This window comes from Thalassophryne amazonica, chromosome 6 (assembly GCF_902500255.1).
Source record: "Thalassophryne amazonica chromosome 6, fThaAma1.1, whole genome shotgun sequence".
Classification (NCBI taxonomy): Eukaryota; Metazoa; Chordata; class Actinopteri; order Batrachoidiformes; family Batrachoididae; genus Thalassophryne; species Thalassophryne amazonica.
In genome coordinates, this window is record NC_047108.1 from 108596872 (window position 1) to 108618684 (window position 21813).

At 42.9% G+C, this 21813-nt stretch overlaps 1 protein-coding gene across 2 annotated transcripts in view; it reads right to left on the minus strand.

Moving 5' to 3' along the window:
- Window positions 1–2749: 2749 nt before the first annotated feature.
- Window positions 2750–21813, minus strand: part of LOC117512879 (protein-serine O-palmitoleoyltransferase porcupine-like) — a 77193-nt gene continuing 58129 nt past the window's right edge. For both annotated transcript variants that reach the window (XM_034173116.1, XM_034173117.1), the window contains exons 10-12: window positions 4660–4745; window positions 3525–3635; window positions 2750–3130 (exon numbers count right to left, since the gene is read on the minus strand). In XM_034173116.1, coding sequence (XP_034029007.1) covers window positions 3029–3130; window positions 3525–3635; window positions 4660–4745 — 299 coding nt within the window. In that variant the 3' untranslated portion in view covers window positions 2750–3028. The remainder of the gene's footprint in view (window positions 3131–3524; window positions 3636–4659; window positions 4746–21813) is intronic.

Sequence of the window (21813 nt, forward strand, 5' to 3'; positions counted from 1 at the left end):
TAAAAAGATTAATCCAGGTTTTGAGTATATTTCTTATTGTTACATGGGAAACAAGGTACCAGTAGATTCAGTAGATTCTCACAAATCCAACAAGACCAAGCATTCATGATATGCACACTCTTAAGGCTATGAAATTGGTCTATTAGTAAAAAAAAAAAAGTAGAAAAGGGGGTGTTCACAATAATAGTAGTGTGGCATTCAGTCACTGAGTTTGTCAATTTTGAGGAACAAACAGGTGTGAATCAGGTGTCCCCTATTTAAGGATGAAGCCAGCACCTGTTGAACATGCTTTTCTCTGTGAAAGCCTGAGGAAAATGGGAGGGTCAAGACATTGTTCAGAAGAACAGCGTAGTTTGATTAAAAAGTTGATTGGAGAGGGGAAAACTTATACGCAGGTGCAAAAAATTATAGGCTGTTCATCTACAATGATCGCCAATGCTTTAATGGCCAAAAAAAAAAAAAAAAAAAAAACAGAGACGAGTGGAAGAAAACGGAAAACAACCATCAAAATGGATAGAATAACCAGAATGGCAAAGGTTCACCCATTGATCAGCTCCAGGATGATCAAAGACAGTCTGGAGTTACCTGTAAGTGCTGTGACAGTTAGAAGACACCTGTGTGAAGCTAATTTATTTACAAGAATCCCCCGCAAAGTCCCTCTGTTAAATAAAAGACGTGCAGAAGAGGCTACAATTTGCCAAAGAACACATCAACTGACCTAAAGAGAAATGGAGGAATATTTTGTGGACTGATGAGAGTAAAATTGTTCTTTTTGGGTCCAAGGGCCACAGACAGTTTGTGAGACAACCCCCAAACTCTGAATTCAAGCCACAGTTCACAGTGAAGCATGGTGGTGCAAGCATCATGATATGGGCATGTTTCTCCTACTATGGTGTTGGGCCTATATATCGCATACCAGGTATCATGGATCAGTTTGGATATGTCAAAATACTTGAAGAGGTCATGTTGCCTTATGCTGAAGAGGACATGCCCTTGAAATGGGTGTTTCAACAAGACAATGACCCCAAGCACACTAGTAAACGAGCAAAATCTTGGTTCCAAACCAACAAAATTAATGCCTTGCAGATGTGAAGAAATCATGAAAAACTGTGGTTATACAACTAAATACTAGTTTAGTGATTCACAGGATTGCTAAAAAAGCAGTTTGAACATAACAGTTTTGAGTTTGTAGCATCAACAGCAGATGCTACTATTATTCTGAACACTACTGTATGTCCGGTCCATTTTTTTTCAAACCTGGGTGTACAAACTTCTTAACTTGGACACAAGGACGGGCAGGATAGAGGGACGAACCCGCCGACCACGACTTACCCCAACACACCTTCATCCACCCACACACGATTGTCTCATAGACAAGAATCATAATTAGGTGGCAGCATGTCGAAGGTTAAGCGCAACATGGATACAGCACAAGCTCATGACAGAGGGCGCTACAGTGCCCAAAAAAGGAATCATTTGTTTTGTTTTAAATCACACCAAGTCCCTGCCCCCCTAGTTAAACTGACTCAATAGAATGGTTTCTTTTGGGTGAACTCCCACTCAGTACAGAGTCTGGACTGTCTGCACCTTATGCATGGTCCACTTTCTTAACAGGTTTGAATGCTCCTGCCCCCGGCACAGGTCTGGGCCGGTTTGCAGAGATGTTCTTAGGCGCAGCCCAGCTGGGATTGCACTCTAGAATAAACTACAGAAGAGTCCTTTTTTTCTTTCTCTTTTTCTAGCTTGAAAGGAGTTTCCCCGCGTGGCGAGCCAGCTGACGGTCATGTGTGGAACGTCGACGTCTCTGACACAACAGTTCACAGCTTGGATCATAAAGACCACTCTGGTTTCTCACCTTATTGATGACTGTGCCTCGTCTTGTTTTATCTGCTTTCACACGTGGAGGCTGGTGAAAACAGCCATACTTTGTGACCTCCAGCTGCACCTTTTTACCTTTAAAAGAATTCCAGCTTCAGAAAGTCTAAGCCCTCCCATGTGTTGCCTCTACTTGTGCACCTAAAACAGGTGCTCTCAATAATGAACTCGTCCACCTGCCTGAAGAGCTGAACTAAATACAATCAGCAAGATGGAACAAATATGTAGCTGGAGTTTTCCTTTCTAAAGCTGGAGTTTTCCACCTCCAATTCCAGGTTTGTCTGATCTCTGCACCTCCAACATGACGACACAGAAATGACTTCATCTTATATTAATCCCGTATGTACACAAACGTTTGTGTCAAAACACTTTTTCACCGCTTGAGACACGTTTTGAAAATCACTGCACCTCTCTGCGGGCCAAACAGCCGAAACAAAACACAGTGCACATAAAACTAAACCCGCCGGGTTCCGTATGAATGAAGGCAGTCTGATCCTGCATGACTGACTAATTAATCCCTTATGACATCATTTATTTGGGAGGGATGGGGGAGGCATTGGCGGAGGGCACGTATCTAGCGGCACCTTTTAAAAAATCCAAACACATGGGTTTGATCTCTGCATCTACAGCAGAGGTCTCAAGCCGGTTCCAGAAAGGGCTGAGAGGATGCAGGTTTTCTGTGCAACCACCCACTCCAGCAGGTGATTTGAGCAGGTGAAATCAGTTCATCAGTGAAATCACATGCCGGAGTGGGTGGTTGCACAGTAAGCCTGCACCCTCTCGGCCCTTTCTGGAACCGGTTTGAGACCTCTGATCTACAGGCTTCAGTCTCCTGTGTGGGCCGGACTCACAGGTCACATGTATACGTGTGGTGATCGTACACCTGTATGTTTATTTAAACCTTCAACAGAGGAATATATACAAAATTAACAAAAGTAAAAAAAAAATTTAAAAAAGGTCTTTGTGGACTAAAAATGCGGTGAAATGTTTTGGATCGTCATGGCAACAACTTCAGCAGTCTGAACTCCAGGAAAGTGGAGACACTGCAGAGCTGGAAGCATCCAATCACATGGCTGCTGACATCAGAGCAGTGATTTCACCAAAACGCAGAAGCCATCTTCTCATGATGTCATCAATCGCTCCTCCAACGATGTCACTGAATTAAACGATAGAAGAGCCAGCAGGCGAGGACCAGCCAGTGACCCGCCCACTTCAGCTCCGACCATCTGTGGATGGTGTGACGGGCGGCGTAACCCTGGAAACAAGACCAGAGTCATAAACAACAAGTGCGTCTGTCACATGCTCTTCTCTAATTTAAATATTAATATATTATATATTAATATAATAATAGCGATATGTGTGTGTATGTATGTGAGGGGTTGGGGTGGTGTGTGTGTGTGTGGGGGGGGGGGGGGGGTTGGGTGATCGATGTGACTGCACTACAACATGTACAGCTAAATGACAATTAGGCTGATTTGATTTGATTTTGATGTGAAATACATTGTGAACATTAACTGAACCAAATTTGGTGCTTGTGTCCACATTTGCGTGATTTTTCTGTTACCCGCGACACAACCAGCTGCCGTGACAGATGAGAAACATGTCGTCAAAAACCTGAAATTTATTGCGGAAGAAAAAACCCTTCTTACCTCCTCAATGTCTTGTTCATCAGTTCCAGGGTCAAACATGGAGCCCAGGTAGGTGAGGTGGAAGATGGTGAGGAAGCTGAACAGCAGGTTGAGCAGCACCACACACCAGTCCTGAGACAACACAAACAGAGTGCCATTCACATCCAGTCGGGTTTTACATAAAACCAGGTGCTCAGGATCCAAATGCACTTTACGGGGGTGACTCTTATCGTGGGTTCCGTAACTCTTTTATCTTCAACAAGATTTACTGAACTTTTGGGAATGTGGTTTGAGCAGACTTTGCTCAGAATATCCCAGAATCACAAAGGGTTTAAATTCAGTCTGACAGGTGGACTAAATCAAGCGGAGCGGAAGAAAAAGTACCTCTGGCGGCAATCACAGTCCGAGGCTCAGAGTTTTGTCTTTTTGTCTACTGTATCAGTGACTGTGGTCACCGACGTGTTCTTACAGAGGAGCGTGCGCCCCGATCGCAGTCACCGTGTTCTTACAGAGGCGCGTGCGCCCCGATCGCAGTCACCAACGTGTTCTTAGAGGCGCGTGCACCCCAATCACAGTCACCGACGTGTCCTTACAGAGGCACGTGCACCCCGATAGCAGTCACCGACATGTCCTTACAGAGGCGTGTGTGCCCCGATAGCAGTCACCTACGTGTCCTTACAGAGGCGGGTGCACCCTGATCGCAGTCACCATTGTGTCCTTGCAGAGGCGCATGTGCCCTGATCTTGGTCACCAAGGTGTCCTTACAGAGGCGGGCGCACCCTGATTGCGGTCACCAAGGTGTCCTTACAGGAGCGCATGCGCCCCGATCGCGGTCACCTACATATCCTTACAGAGGAGAGTGTGCCTGGATTGCGTTCAGTGATGCGTCGTGATCACTGACGCAACTATTAGCACATTCAAATGAGTTTTATGTTCTCAAAATTTGTAAGTGGCCTCACAAATTACTTTTAACTGCTCTCAACTGGTCTCTGAATTACTGTTAGCACCCCAAGCTAACATTAGCAACAAGCAAGGCTGGAATAAGCCTTGCTTGTTGCTAATGTTAGCATCACATGTCAAAGAGACAATGAGAAGATGGTGAAGAAGCAGTCTTTTTGTGTGTGTGTGTGTGAGTGTGTGTGTGTGTGTGTGTTACCTGTTTGTGCCGGTGGTGGCAGTCGGACCTGCAGGGCCTGGACAGGATACAAGCACTGAAAACGACTGCAAGCTTCTTTCTCAGGACTGACAAAAACAAAATGACACCATCAGCCACAAGACATCAGCAGCCTGATCCATCATACCTGCCGACATCTGAATTTACCAATGTGGGACACCCAAGCCTGACCGCAAGCACCAATGGTGTGAAGCGTAACCAGGGAGGTCTGGGGGCATGCCTGGACCCACACAAATGTGGGACAAATGTGGGCGTCCTGCACACACTCATGCAGGACGCGGGACACAGGGGTAAATACTGGCTGTCCCGCCCAATGCGGAATGGTTTGCAACACTGGATCTATTGGGTCCTGTTAACGCATGATTACTGAGAAAATAAGCAGCTTGTTAATTTAATGTCCACACCAAAGTAAACTGTTGGAAGAACCACTGCAGAGTCCTCAAATATACAATTTAATAAACACCAGAACCAAGGTTCAAGGGCGGAGCTACGTAGTGGCTAAGGGTGGCCACGGCCACCCCACTGGCCACCCTGATGGCTGGGGGATAATTTTGACAAACACGGCTCTGTGGTGCAGAACATTAGTTCTGCCTAACCGCCATTTCCGCACGGACGCATTTCACTGCAGCACACAATATTCCTGGAGAGTAAAAAGAACAGCTTTGCCTGTCGTCTGGAGGATATCAACTGCACCTCACATGTACTGCAAGCGGAAGGTAAGTTTTCCATAATCACTTAGTTTCTGTGAAGGCTCTCAGTTGTCCAGGTGGTTTCCATAGTGGTTTCTCGCATCAAGCAACCCAGTCCAGTTGAAGATTCAAGCTTCTCTACTATGGAAACCACCTGGACAACTGAGAGCCTTCACAGAAACATTGCAACCAACTGTGGGCATGAGGCCCTGGCACGTAAGCTGGAAAGGACTGCTAAAAAGACAGCTAACTTTAGAAACCACTTAAGATTTAACCTGAGATGAAAACAAAACATTGTTATTCCCAAATGCATGAAGCAAAAGGCACTAGAAGCAGGTCACACAGCAGAAAAGATCCAGCACAGTTACCTTAGGAGGATTTTGGGTCTTAGAATTAGAAGGCTTCATTTTAAAATATCATACCTCCAAAATGGTAAATGGACTGCATTTATATAGCGCTTTTCCATCTGCATTAGATGCTCAAAGCGCTTTACAATTATGCCTCACATTCACCCCGATGTCAGGGTGCTGCCATACAAGGTGCTCACTACACACCGGGAGCAATAAGCAAAATGATCTTGATAGTCTTCACAAAAGGTTAGAAACTTTAGTGGGGGAAGAGGCCCATAATAAGATCACAAAGTTCATAGTTAAAATTCAAATGTCTGAGCATTTAAAAAGTAAGGAGCGGCAAATCAGGAAGTTTCACAACCTTTTAGTGCAGAAAAGGCTTACTTTCAGTGGGGGTAGTTATAAAGATACACCCAGAAAAATTAGTGACAACAGGGAAAATTGGGTAAAGAATCTCTCCGACAGGGTTCTTAGACAGAAAAGGATGTGCTCGCTAAAGGACTAAATTTCTCAGTGACCCCCTAAATATATACCAACAGTAGATTACATCACTACAGTAGAGTCAGCCATTAAACATAACAGTTTGTCAGAGTCAGAAGCTGGGGACCTCCGACTAAGAGTCACAGCAGTGCTGAACAGTGTGAAGCCTCCGCCCAACATCACAGGAGAAGAACGGAAAGCTTTGTCAGCACTGCAGAAGGACCAAAGCATCCTTATCCTGCCAGCAGATAAAGGCAGATGCACGGTGGTCCTGAACACATCGGACTCCGAGGCCAAGATCAACAACTTGCTCAGTGACTCCAATACATACGAAGGTCTGAAGAGAGACCCCACGAGCGGCTATAAGAAAATCATTAACTACCTCCAAAACCTGGAGGTAACTCACCAAACTTTGCAAAGTTGCCAGGCCGGATCCGAAATTCGATATTTTGGGGGTCGTGCACATGGTTGCAGTGAAATCGCGAAATAGCGCCCCCTAGAAATTTTCAAAAACTCCTCTGCATTGGGGTTTTTTGTCGTAGCCTCACGAAATTCGGTACACATATTTACCATCCTAGGACGCACAAAAAAGTCTCTTACCGCCATGGTGAAATATCGACAGGAAGTCGGCCATTTTGATTTTAAGTTTCGATTTTGAGGTAATTTTTGCCGTTTTTGGCCATTTCCACTACTTACATTTGAACAAACTCGTCCTAGGGATTTCATCCAATCATCTTCAAATTTGGTCAACATCATCACGACACAATGGTGATCAAAAGTTAGCAAAAGATTGTAATTAGGTGAAAAGGCGTGGCTGCTAGGGTTCGTCAAACTTTGGAAAGCTTTTCAGAGGGCACCGTTTCACTTCGAACAGCTGTCACGCCCACATACTTAATCATAGATCCTTCAAACTTGCTGGACATGATGAGGGCTCCTCCCTGAACGTCTGCATATATTAACTTCCCACCTCTGCCATAGCGCCCCCCAGTGGTAACTGGAAATGTCCTATTTTTACTTTAAGAGGTCCTGATGTCACATACTTAACCCAATCAACTTCATTCCACTTCTAAAACATGCAGAACAAGTTGGTGAATGTAGGTAATGAACGCTGTGAAGTTACGACAAATGGCGCCCATGTGGTGGCGTGCCGAATATCGACCTTTCGCCATGAAATTTCGTTCTTCCTTTTGACGGCTTTAATTTTGTCATATCATCATGAAAATTGATACACACGTCAAGCATGACAACCTCTTACAATTCATAGAGGCGTCGCCCATGGGCGGGGCAAAATGCCTCAATAGCGCCCTCTTGAAACTTTCAAAAACCCCTCCCCATAGGAGTTTTTTTTGGAGTAGGGAGATGAAAATTGGTACACGTGTGACTTGCATAGACGTACAAAAACGTCTCTGGCACCATGGGTCAACTCCAAACAGGAAGTCGGCCATTTTGAATTTTCTTGTCATTTTGGTGTGATTTCCACATGTTGTATTTGAACAAACTCCTCGTAGGGATTTTGTCCAATGCACTTCAAATTTCTTTCACAGTATCCAGAGATGATACTGATCAAAAGTTATCGAAAGCTTTTCTGTATGTCGAAGGGTGTGGCCGCTATGGCGCTGCCATTTTGACCCTTCGCCATGGAACATCAAGTCATGATAACTCCTTCATGCGTTGCCTGATTGACTTGAAACTTCACGTGTGATGACAGTTGGCCCCTGAACACACCTGGCCCCTCTGTGCTCTGAGCGCCCCCTAGTGGATGAACCATCAACATGTTATAACCCCTTCATGCATTTTGTGATTTGCTTGAAATTTGAAATGTGGGATGACTGGTTGCCCCTGTACGCACATGCCCATATCTGGTCACAAGGGGACGCGCTGGCCAGGGTAGGCTGTCGCGTGGAACGAGGGCCCGTATATGACTGCTTGCAGTCCTAGTTATTATTATTAGGGCCCGAGTAGTAAAAAGTCCTACGAGGACCCTATTGTAATTGTGCTGTTTTTTATTATTATTATTATTTATTATTCTTCTCACTTCTGAAATCAAAATTTCAGCCTTATTGACAGGCAGGCATACTACAGACTGTACCCTGGGGACGCCACTCCATGCATCTACAGACTTCCCAAAATCCACAAACAGGATGTGCCACTCAGGCCTATTGTATGTAGCACAGATTCCATCACGTACAATTTGGCCAAGCACCCCAAGTGGATTTTGGCTTCTCTAGTGGGTAACTCAGACCACCATGTGGATAATACACAAGATTTTGTGAACAAGATCAAGGACCTTCAGCTGGAAGCAGATGAAACTATGGTGTTATTCGATGTAACACTGTTGTTCACCTGCATCCCCACTGCGGAGGCTGCTGGAGGATGTGTCTCTACTTGAAAGGACCAAACTTACACCAGACCACATCTGCCAACTCTTGGAGATCTGTCTCAACACCACGTATTTCCTGTTTAGGGGGAATTACTACAGGCAGATCCATGGTTGTGCGATGGGGTCTCCGGTATCCCCCATTGTGGCCAATTTGTACATGGAGCTAGTGGAGAAGAGAGCCTTGACGTCGTTCATGGGCATCTCTCCGTCACTGGTTCAGATATGTCGATGACACATGGGTTAAAATCAAGCAACAGGAAGTTGAGGACTTTACAGAGCACATCAAATCGGTGGACTCCAAAATCAAGTTCACACATGAGGATGCCAGAAACAACCATTTAGCCTTCTTGGACTGTGATTCTCGCGTCAAGCAACCCAGTCCAGTCGAAGATTCAAGCTTCTCTACCATAATCACTTAGGTCACGTTTTCTTGCTTTATTAAATTTGACTTAAGTTCTAACATATTTTATACACAGACATCTGGTCGTCTTTCAGACAAATATATACTTTAAATAGCGAAGAGCATCCGGCCTCACTCACATTACATCATGTGTGCACGTGTATGTGTGTACCCATGCGTTCTATGTTACGGTGCTTCATGTACCCACGCGTTTTATGTTACGGTGCTTCATGTACCCATGCGTTCTATGTTACGGTGCTTCATGTACCCGCGTGTTCTATGTTACGGTGCTTCATGTACCCGCGTGTTCTATATTACGGTGCTTCATGTACCCGCGCGTTCTATATTACGGTGCTTTATGTACCCGCGCGTTCTATATTACGATGCTTCCGGCACAGGACTCATCACAAGGTAGTATGTCCACTACCACCATTTACCGTTTCTATTGCAATTAGTCATTACATTCCAATTAACCATGTTATGCAAGTATCAAATACTACTATTAATATTTGATCTCATGTTCTTTAACTGACAGGAGTCAGCAGACTGGACCCTCGACAGCAGGAGACGGTGAACAGCCCGGGGTGACTGGGCCTCCTGCAGGTATATAAATAAAGAATAATTGATTAATCTGTGGATTTTTTTAAAAAAATGTTAAATCAGCAGTTTTAATTTCCATCTCTTTATTAAAGACCAAAACATTATTTCAAAATGAGAGTGCAAAAAAAGTGCACAAATCTCAGGCTGCTGCTTGAACATTCCTGAGCTGTTAACACATTATTAATAAAAACAGTTGAAGAAAAAACAGCTAAATGTTGATGGCAAATCATTTAACTCCTAACAGGACATGAAGTAATAAAAAAACAACTGCTCAAAGGATTTTTTTCAATATTAAGACTTGTTCTTTAGAGGGATGTTACAAACTAAGTAAGAGAGATCTTAATGACACGATCACACAGACTCACACACAGACTCACACATCAGACACATGCTAAGACTTTATTCTTGCTCCCCTCTGCTTTTTGAAACCTACTGGCACACTTTGCTTTTCTTCTACGGCGTTTTATAGCAGTTATGGCAAGTAATACATATAGACATTGATCTATGTACACTGAAATATTTGTTGACATGGTTGAAATGTCTTATGGTGTTTTTTTCCTGTTTTAGACAAATCCAGATCAAGGGCTGATGCACCTGTCCAGCCACGACTGGAGACAGGTGAAGAAATGTCAATGCCCCGTGGTCCACTCAGCACACATGGACTGAGTACTCCCAGTGCAAGGGAAGTACAACTGGAAGAAGGTGATGTTCAAGAATGGAGGCTTTGCTGCTCATGCTACATCTGAGGTGCACATCAATGCCATGTCAGTTTGGAAAGATTTTGAGAGAATTGGTCAAGACACTGATGAAATCAATGTCACAAGAGTGCACACATTTGGTACAACATAACCATCATTACATTAAATGTGTTGCTGAAGTGTTATTGTTAACTGCCACTCAGAATATATCACAAAGAGGCCACAGGGAGACTGAAAGTGATGATAACCAAGGAAACTTTTTAGCTATTTTAGAACTCCTTGCACAGCATGACACAGTTGAGAAAAAAATTAAATGGGCTGCGTGATGCCAAATACAGCTCACATCAGATCCAAAATGAAGTTTAGGATGTGTTAGCAAAATTCCTTGAGCCATGTCGTGAATTTTTTCATGAGCTGTTCAAACTGTATAAAACTGCTGTCACAATCCCTGTGAGCACAGCTTCATGAGAGGTTTTCTGCACCAAAATTAATTAAGACATATCTGAGATCCACAATGGGTGACAGCACATTCAGCAACTTAGGTGTTCTGTTGAGGCAAGTCGTGCAAAATCCCTAAACTTGGAGGACTTTGTTCATCTCTTCACCCACTCTAACCGCAGAAGGATTGTGGCTACAACTGTTATTTTCCAATGTGTAATGGTTAATGTTAGCCTACGTTGGTGTCCATGAAAGGCAGGTATAGCCAGGGCGGGCGGGCAGGCACACGCACACACACACACACAAACACACACACACACACACGGGTGATTCTTAGACTATGGGCACTTATTATGTCCGTTGATCTTATTGTATTGTATGAAAAACATTATTGTATGAAAAACAGAAAAAAGGGGAAAATTCACACTTTTATACTTATCTTTACAATGAAAGTGTGTTAAGAAATTTGTTCTAGTAGTCTATGATGACTTTTTCACCTTTTTTCAGCATCATTATATGCAAATATTGCCGTTTTGTGCTCGTCCCACACCCAGACTTTTGATCTTCAATGATAAAAATGAATGGTAAAGAAACGTTTTTTCTAATGTTTTAAAATATCTCTGAATAAAATATCAGTAAAATAATCAAAACATAACTGGGGTATTCAATGTCATACAACTGTTGTGATTTTTTTTAAACAAAATGTAGTTGTCCCACACTATTGCCGTAATTTCCACCACAACACTGTAATGTCCCTTTAAACAGTTTGTATGAAAGATTGTTTGGGTAGTTTCTATGGAGATAAACAGTGACATCAGAGCACATGTATATAGCGCCAAATCACAACAGTTGCCCCAAGGCGCTTCATATTGTAAGGCAATGGTGTGGTGGAAATTACATTTACAAGGCCAATAGTGCCTGTAGTTAAAGAATCATCCATTTGTGTTTACTGTTTGAACCTTTCTGTTGTACAGTCTTTCACACAAGATCACACAAGAGCCCAAATTACCTTTATAAAGTGTCAAAACAGTTGTTTATTATAGTTTACTGTGTTTTGAATAAATGTGCGTGGAAAATTATTTTCTGCTTTACTTTTTCCTTTCTTATTTCTGATTGTAAACCTTTATTACACTTATAAAATACAACTACAGCATATATATTCTAAAAGTACAGGTTGTCCTGAAAAAAAGAGACATAAAACTTGATTGTGGGATGCAGGGAGAGCTGTTAACAGCAATAATAAAACATTTATGCCATGAACTGTCCAAAAACGCCCTCGGACCCCAGAGGGTGAAGTGATTTCTGCTTCTGAACATCACTCCTCATCCGGCTTTTATCCTCACTGTGCATATGTCAGATTTTTATTATTATATATCCAAATTTTTTATCTAAATTTTGACAATGTCTTTTGTCTTTGTGAGACAACAATATGTCATGACATAACTGCCATCAACTGTTGTTTCACCAGTGTCAGTGATTTGTGGTTGTGACACATGGTGCACGGTGAGCGGGTCCGGTGTCGATAAGTGAACCGTCCCCCCTAAAAGTGGGTCCACCCTGCCTTTGCTGCAAATGTGTCATTTCTGAGTGTCAGCGGAAATCCACCGATTATCACGCTGTTTCTGCTTCAAACTGCCTCCAGTCATCATCTATCTCAGACACACACACACACACACACCACAGTAATTTTGGTAAATGGACTAGCGCTTTTCCATCTGCATCAGCCGCTCAAAGCGCTTTACAGTTATGCCTCACATTCACTCATTCACACAGACACACTCGCACACTGATGTCAGGGTGCTGCCATACAAGGCGCCACTACACACCAGGAGCAACTAGGAGATTAAGGACCTTGCCCAAGGGCCCTTAGTGATTTTCCAGTCAGGCTGGGATTTGAACCAAGGATCTTCTGGTCTCAAGCCCAAGGCCTTAACCACTAGACCATCACCTCCCCTTTTTGGGCTTTGAACTGTTCTTTTGTCAGGGTGATTGATGAATGATGAATGAATGTACAGCAAACATCATTAATGATTCTAAAAAAAAAAAAAAAAAAAAAAACAGAACTGGGTGCAGAAGTTTGACTTCATTTTGGATCTTCTCTAATCCGCACAGGGTCACAATTCTGGATGTCTGGATCTGCCTTCACAAAGCCCCATCCTCAACCCTATTGGAATGTTTAATTGTAAATTCCAATATAAAAAATATTAATGAATTAAAAAATAGCTTTTATCAAAATTATGAAAGTACAAAAAAGAAGCAGACCTGATCTGAGTTAGATGTCTAGATTGTTTGATGAGAATGTAACACTCACTCATTGATTTTCTATACCCGTGGTCACCGGGGGGCATGTGGACCAGGTGGAAAGAGATCTTCTCAGTGTGAGGGAACAGCGCTAACCACTAAGCCACTGTGCTGCCTGAGAAAGTAATAATAATTCGATAACTCTTTTTCTGAATAAATACATTCATCCTACCCACTGATCCCAGCAAGGAGATGCTCAGAAAGAGTCGAGATACTTGCTATTTTCTGCAGCTGTGGGCTTTCAGCCACCTCAGCTGCACGCACTTCCAGTGTGACTCTTGGTTCAGTGGGCTCACAGCGACACAGGGAAGAGACGACAGACACTTTGTCCTCAACCCCTTTAATATGAATGGAGCATCTTTTTGTGCACTGAGCCTGTCGTAATGTTTCCTTTTAAAGCCATGAATAGCCTTGCACCATTACCTTTCTGAAATTTGAACTCTCCGCACTTACAGTGGGGCACTGCACTCATCTGGACAGCTTTAATTACACGTCCTGGGGACAAAATATAAACTCTGGGGTGATCGCGCTTTTGTGGTCACGAACTCCAAACTGTGGAGTAAGTTACTACCGATTTACGCATTTACTGAGCGAGTAGTTTTTAAAAATGATTTAAAATGATGTTTAACACCTGGTGGTGCTGTGACATCTTTTGCTTTTATGCGCTTGTTTAATTTTCTTGCATGTTTGCTGTTATTATCCTGAATTTTATTCCTTGATTTTACTGTAAAGTCCATTGGTCACCTTTTGGCTGCTGTAAAGGACAATTTCAATAAATGTTGATTGACTGATCAAAAACAAGTCAGTTTGACACAAAACATGGGGGGGTGCGCGACTGGACAAAGTGCGATTCATTATACCCCTGGCAGCCACAGTGTGTCCACAAGGAAACACATAGACTGAACATGTGTTGTATCTCATCCAACAATCAAATCCTTTAATCAGAACAATGCGGGAGTGACACACACACACACACACACACACAAATGACTGGACGGAGAAAACACCTGACACACTCCATCGCCTGTCACTCAAAATAGGCTTGTTAAATTTTTTTCTAAAATTAAGCACTTTACCTTAAGATGCCTTTTTCAAAAGCTGTTAGTATTAGTTTTAAATCAAGACATATTTTATTATTATATCATTGTTAAAATACCCTCCAGTTCATTGTGAAAATTAATAATAAATATTGCTGAAATACTATCGAGTGATACTTTAAATCTGGGACTTGACATGATGATGTTTTGGACTTTTGGAGCTCTTTGGACTGTAACTGAGACGGCGTTATTCGTACCGTGTTCCACGTACGTGATGAAGCCCAGAGACAGGAGGACAGCTCCCAGGTGAAAACTCAGACCCTGATGGAAACACAGTACAGAAAACACACAAATACACTTCATCAGCTGTTCCATCATCATCACACGTGTGTCTAGGGTCACAAAATCACCCCCTGCTGTGTCATACTAGTGACTGCATGTGGTAGTCAAAACCTGAATTAAGATGGTCAACCTCTGTGCAGGTACCAGCAACTGTGAACCTCAATATGTACAATGTCCAAGGTTCAAGGAACAGGATTCTCCTGTTCAGTTCCTTGATGTCTGTATCCTGAGACCCTGATTCATGTGTTTATCTCTTCTAGATTGGACTACTGCAATGTTCTATTTTCTGGTTTACTGCAGTCCAGCATTAGGGGTCTCCAATTACTTCAAAATACTGCTGCCAGACGTTTGACACGAAGCAGAAAGTTTGACCACATTATACCCATTTTGGCATCTCTTCACTGGCTTCCTGTCCCAGTGAGATCTGCTACGAGTCTATAAAATTGTCCACGGACTGGCACCTCCCTACCTAGATGACTTAATTAAACCTTATGTACCGGCTTTGCGTTCTCAGGGTGCAGGACTACTTTGTGTCCCGAGAGTGAATAAAGGTCTGTGGGTCACAGAGCTTTCTCTTATCGTGCCCCTGTTCTGCGGAACGATCTCACTGCGTCAATAAGAGTCAGATTCTGTAGAGACTTTCAACTCCAGACTTAAGATGCGCTTATTTTCCCTTTCGTATGGCTAGCATACTGGAATCGTATGTTACTATGCTTTTTACTCTTTTAATTAATTTTATAGGAAATGGAGTGGGCCGCAGCCTCAACTTTGCTTAAATTCTTTTAGTGAAGTTTAGGGCTAGTGGCCGGCGATCACCTTAGTATTTCTTCTGGTTTTCTTGTTGCTTAATGTTGACAAATTATCCTGTATTTGTTGTCTTTCTGATGCCTGATTCTGTTTTATTCTCTCTGTTTGAGGTGCGGCTCGATCCATAGATGGGTGTGGTGTCTTCTTCTGCATGCTACCCATCCTGTACACCAGCATGGGCGCCCAAAATTTCCTGTATATTTGTTTTGTTAATTGTGTCGGTAGCATGGCCCAAGCAGAGGGTCACCCCTTTGAGTCCGGTCTGCTTGAGGTTTCTTCCTCAGAGGGAGTTTTTTTTATTACCACTGTCACCTGTGTTCTTGCTCTGGGGGTTAGTAAAGTTAGACCTTACTTGTGTGAAGCGCCTTGAGACAACTTTGCTGTGATTTGGCGCTATATAAATGAAATAAATTGAAATTGAAACTGTACACTGACTCGGATCATACAGATGACTGACAGGTAAACATAAAAACTACTGAAAACAAAGTCCAGGTCAGGCCTGATTTAATCATCTTCTTCCTCTGCTCCCATTAGGGGGCACCACAGCATCTCAACCTGTCCTCTGTATCGTGCTCTGTATATTCCTCTGTCTCACCAACACATCTCAGCACATCCATACACTTCGTCTTTGTCCTCCCTCTTCTCCTCCTTCCTGGTGGCTCCATCCTCAGCATCCTTCTCCCTATATACTCTGGGTCCCTCCTCTGCACATGTCCAAACCATCTCAGTCTTGCCTCTCTCACTCTGTCTCCAAACCGTCCCACCTGAACTGTCCCTCCGATATGTTCATTCCTAATTCTGTCCATTCTCGTCACTCCGCCTCCTGTCTTTTTGTTTGTTTGTTTTCTTTAAGAAGCCCTCTTATTCTGCACTTTTTACCTGTATTAATTGCACCTGTTTAAACTTGTTATCTTGTTACCTATAAAAGACACCTGTTCACACACTCAATCAATCACACTCCAACCTGTCCACCATAGCCAAGACCAAAGAGCTGTCTAAGGACACCAGGGACAAAACTGTAGACCTGCACAAGGCTGGGATGGACTACAGGACAACAGGCAAGCAGCTTGGCAGAAGACAACAACTGTTATGATTATTTATTAGAAAGTGGAAGAAACACAAGATGACTGTCAATCTCCCTCGGTCTGGGATTCCAAGCAAGATCTCACTTTGTGGGGGTAAGAATGATTCTGAGAAAGCTCAGAACTACACAGGAGGACCTGGTCAATGACCCGAAGAGAGCTGGGACCACAGTCACAAAGATTATATTAGTAACACATGATGCTGTCATGGTTTAAAATCCTGCAGGGCAGCAAGGTCCCCCTGCTCAAGCCAGCACATGTCCAGGCCCATTTGAAGTTCACCAGTGACCATCTGGATGATCCAGAGGAGACAAGGGAGAAGGGCATGTGGTCAGACGAGACCAGAATAGAGCTGTTTGGAATCAACTCCACTTACCATGTTTAGAGGATGAGAACAACCCCAAGAAAAACATCCCAACCGTGAAGCATGGGGTGGAAACATCATACTCTGGGGGTGCTCTTCTGCAAAGGGGACAGGACGACTGCACCATATTGAAGGGAGGATGGATGGGGTCATGTATGATTATGATGTGTGATTTTGGCAAACAACCTCCTTCTCCCAGTAAAAGCATTGAAGATGGGTCATGGCTGGGTCTTCCAGCATGACAATGACCCCAAACACACAGCCAGGGCAACTAAGGAGGGGCTCCATAAGAAGCATTTCAAGATCCTGGAGTGGCCTGGCCAGTCTCCAGACCTGAACCCAATAGAAAATCTTTGGATGCAGCTGAAACTCCAAACCTGAAAGATCTAAAGAAGGTCTGTATGGAGGAGTGGACGAAAATCCCTGCTGCAGTGTGTGAAAACCTGGTGAAAAACTACAGGAAACTTTTGACCTCTGTAACTGCAAACAAAGGCTACTGTATCAAATATTAACATTGATTTTCACAGGTGTTCAAATACTTATTTGCCGCAGTAACATACAAATAAATTATTTAAAAAAATAAAAAAATAAAATAAAATAAAATATCACATTGTGATTTCCGGATTTTTTTTTTTAGGTTATGTCTCTCACAGTGGACATGCACCTAAGATGAAAATTTCAGAACCCTCCATGATTTCTAAGTGGGAGAACTTGCAAAATCGCAGGGTGTTCAAATACTTATTTTCCTCACTGTACTTCTTTGCCACTCCAGACTTCCTCATAGAATACCACAACTCTTCTCTTGGCACCCTGACATAAGCTTTCTCTTAATCCACCATCACACAACGTAACTCCTCCTGGCCTTCTCTATACTTCTCCATCAGTATTCTCAGAGCAAACATTGCATTATAGTGCTTTCTCGGCATGAAACCATATTGCTGCTCACAGATCTTCACCTGTTTTCTAAGCCTAGCTTCTACTACTCGTTCCTGTAACTTCATGCTGTGGCTGATGAACTTTATGCCTCTGTAGTTACTGCAACTCTGCACATAACAACTGTTCTTAAAAATATGAACCAGCATACTTCATCTCCACTCCTCAGGTATCCTCTCAGATTCCAAGATTTTATTAAACAACCTGGTCAGAAATTCCATTGCCATCTCTCCTAGACATTTCCATGCCTCCACCAGCAAGTCATCTGGACCAACTGCCTTTCCACTCTTTATCCTCTTCATAGCTGCCCTCACTTCATCCTTACTAATCTCTTGTACTTCCTGATTTACTCTCTCCACATCATCCAGCGTTTTCTCTCTCTCATTTTCTTCATAAATCAGCTCCTCAAATATTCTCCCCACCTTCTCAACACACTATCCTCACTTGTCAGCACATTACCATCTGCATCTACGAGTATTACCACCCAAACCTGCTGCATATCCTTTCCAACTCTGTCCCTTTGTCTGGCCAATCGCTACAAGTCCTTTTCTCCATCCTACTATTCATCTTCTTGTACAACTCACAATATGCCTTTTCCTAGCTTGTGCCACTTCTTTTTTCACCTTACGCTGCATCTCCTTGTAATCCTGTCTACTTTCTTCATCTCTCTGACTATCCCAATTCTTTTTTTGCAAACCTCTTTCTCCTTATGCTTTCCTGGACATCTTTGTTCCACCACCAAGTCTCCTTGTCTTCCTTCCACTGTCCAGATGTCACACCCAGTCCCTTCCTGTCTGTCTCCCTCACCACATCTGCAGTAGATTACCAGCTGTCCAAAATTGCTTCCCCTCCATCCAGTGCCTCTCTCACATGCTCACTGAATTTCACACAACAGTCTTCCTCCTCAGCTTCCACCATCTGCTTATTGTTGAGCTCTCACTTTTCTTCTTCTTCACCTCTAAAGTAATCTGACAAACCACCATCCTACAGTCTCCCATTTTTTTTAGTTTGCGTCTCCTACACAGAATGTAGTCCACCTGTGTGCACCTTCCTCCACTCTTATGTCACCCTGTGCTTCTCCCTTTTCTTAAAATAGGTGTTCACCACAGCCATTTCCATCCTTTTTACAAAATTAATCATCATCTGTCCTTCTGCATTCCTGTGCTTGACAGCATATCTACCTATTACTACCTCATCAACTCTGTCCCCTTCATCAACATGCCCACTGAAGTCTGCTCCTATCACCACTCTTTCATGCTTGGGTTCACTCTCACCACCTCATCTACTCACTCCAGAAATCTTCTTTCTCCTTCATCCCACAACCTACCTGTGGGGCATATGCACTGATGATATTCCATCATCACCCCTTCAATTTCCAACTACACACTCATCACTCTGTCAGGCACTCACTTAACCTCCAACACACTCTTAACATACTCTTCCTTTAAATAAACCCCAACGCCATTTCTCTTCCTGTCCTCACCAGGATACAACAACTTGAATCCCCCTCCAATGCTCCTGCTCTTCCTTACCTTCCACTTTGTCTCTTGCACACACAATATCTCTACCTTTCTCCTTTCCATTCATATCAGCCAGCTCTCTCCCTTTACAGTCAGACTGCCAACATTTCTGTCACTTCTAGTTTCCTCTTCTCCCGCTGTCTGTGGAAACGTTCTCCTCCTCTTCTTCTTCACTCAGCAGTAGCCAATTTCTGCCGTCAACCGGTTGGGCAACAGAACCGGCAGCGGTTGTTGTTAACCTGGGCCTTGACCAATCCAGTATGGAAATTCAATTTTTAGTCTGCATGGTTGGGTTGGCTTGTTTTAAGCCCGATGCCCTTCCTGACACAACCTTACTCAATGAACCGGGCTTGGGACCGGCACTCAGAGTGTACTGGTGCACACCCAATGTGGCTAAGATTTCAGGCTTGATGTAATATTTTTTAACAATTTGTTCTGTAATGTAAGAAATGTTAATGATGCTACAAACATTTCAAAACTAATGGGGGAAAAAAAAACAGCTGGCTATCAATCAGATTATTAGAATAATGTCAACTTAAAAAAATATTAGTTTTACACAGACACACAGACCAATCGAGTTCATATCAGAGGCTTTAATTTCTATAACCAAAACACTGAAATGGTGAAAAAGAGCCGCGATAACAGAGCTGACATGACGGTGTAACAGAGCCGCGATACAGAGCTGACGTGAAGGTGTAACCGAGCGCGATAACAGAGCTGACGTGACGGTGTAACAGAGCCGTGAAAATAATGTGCATCATTCTACTCACATGAAGCAAAGGCACTGGCTGTGTACGTCACCAGAATTGCAGGAAAAGTCCCCAGTGTCATTGCATTTTGAAGACATCTAAAGAAAAAGGATGGACAGTGAATGAAACACCCAGAGTGAGATTCACATCAAAACTGTACAATCACCTCTGAAATTACACTTCATTTGTACCAGGTGCCTTCAAATCTATTAACAGTCAGCAGTGAGCAGAAATATGGGTAAACTTTTACATGCAGTCAAGTCAAAAAAATGCTTGAACAATTACTTTTTTTTTTTGTCTCCAGAATGGAGATGAAACATTCAAGATGTAGTTTAGGTTAGCCCACACCCGATCCCAGATAAAGCGGTTGAAGATGAGTGAGTGAGAATTTAGGTGAGGTTCAGTTTGGTTGAACTTTATCGTCATTGGAAGAGTACTTAAAAAAATGAAAGTTGAGTGCAATCAAAACAAATCAAACCAGTCTTACTGCCATTACAGCTAAGTGTGACACCAGCACGTGCTCCAGACTTGAACTGACTGTGTGGTCCATCTGGGGGGAGCAGACCGTTCTTACAAACTGTGGGTTGCATCAGCACTTAAGCAGCTTCATAGTAAAACTGGAGAATTTTCTTCAAAAGACAATACTTTCAGCTGCAGTTTGCCCAGAAGGTACTCAGGAGACATGAGCGTAGTGTGTGGGTGGCAGGAGCAAGAAGACCACTGGATGTGAATTAGATGAGCTGATGGAGAGTGAACCCAAGAATGAAAGAGTAGCAACTGAAAAGAGTGGCAGGTACGCTGGTGAAGGGAGCAGAGGTGATGAGGAATCAGAATCGGAATAGCTGTTATTCACCAAGTATCTACAAAATACAAGGAATTTGACTTTGGTTTGAGCTGCACTCTCTCTGTACTGCATGTAGAAATACACACTAAACACTGAATAATTTGCAGTAACAAAAAATGTGCAAATGAAATGTGCAACAAGAAAAAAGAATGCATGAAAATTATAGTGGGCGATTTTAATATCCACACAGATGCTGAGAATGACAGCCTCAACACTGCATTTAATCTATTATTAGACTCTATCGGCTTTGCTCAAAAAGTAAATGAGTCCACCCACCACTTTAATCATATCTAGATCTTGTTCTGACTTATGGTATGGAAATAGAAGACTTAACAGTATTCCCTGAAAACTCCCTTCTGTCTGATCATTTTTTAATAACATTTACATTACCTGATGGACTACCCTGCAGTGGGGAATAAGTTTCATTACACTAGAAGTCTTTCAGAAAGCGCTGTAACTAGGTTTAAGGATATGATTCCTTCGTTATGTTCTCTAATGCCATATACCAACACAGTGCAGAGTAGCTACCTAAACTCTGTAAGGGAGATAGAGTATCTCGTCAATAGTTTTACATCCTCTTTGAAGACAACTTTGGATGCTGTAGCTCCTCTGAAAAAGAGAGCTTTAAATCAGAAGTGTCTGACTCCGTGGTATAACTCACAAACTCGTAGCTTAAAGCAGATAACCCGTAAGTTGGAGAGGAAATGGCGTCTCACTAATTTAGAAGATCTTCACTTAGCCTGGAAAAGAGTTTGTTGCTCTATAAAAAAGCCCTCCGTAAAGCTAGGACATCTTTCTACTCATCACTAATTGAAGAAAATAAGAATAACCTCAGGTTTCTTTTCAGCACTGTAGCTAAGCTGACAAAGAGTCAGAGCTCTATTGAGCTGAGTATTCCCTTAACTTTAACTAGTAATGACTTCATGACTTTCTTTGCTAACAAAATTTTGACTATTAGAGAAAAAATTACTCATAACCATCCCAAAGATGTATCGTTATCTTTGGCTGCTTTCAGTGATGCCGGTATTTGGTTAGACTCTTTCTCTCCGGTTGTTCTGTCTGAATTATTTTCATTGGTTGCTTTGTCCAAACCATCGGCATGTTATTGGCACCCCATTCCTG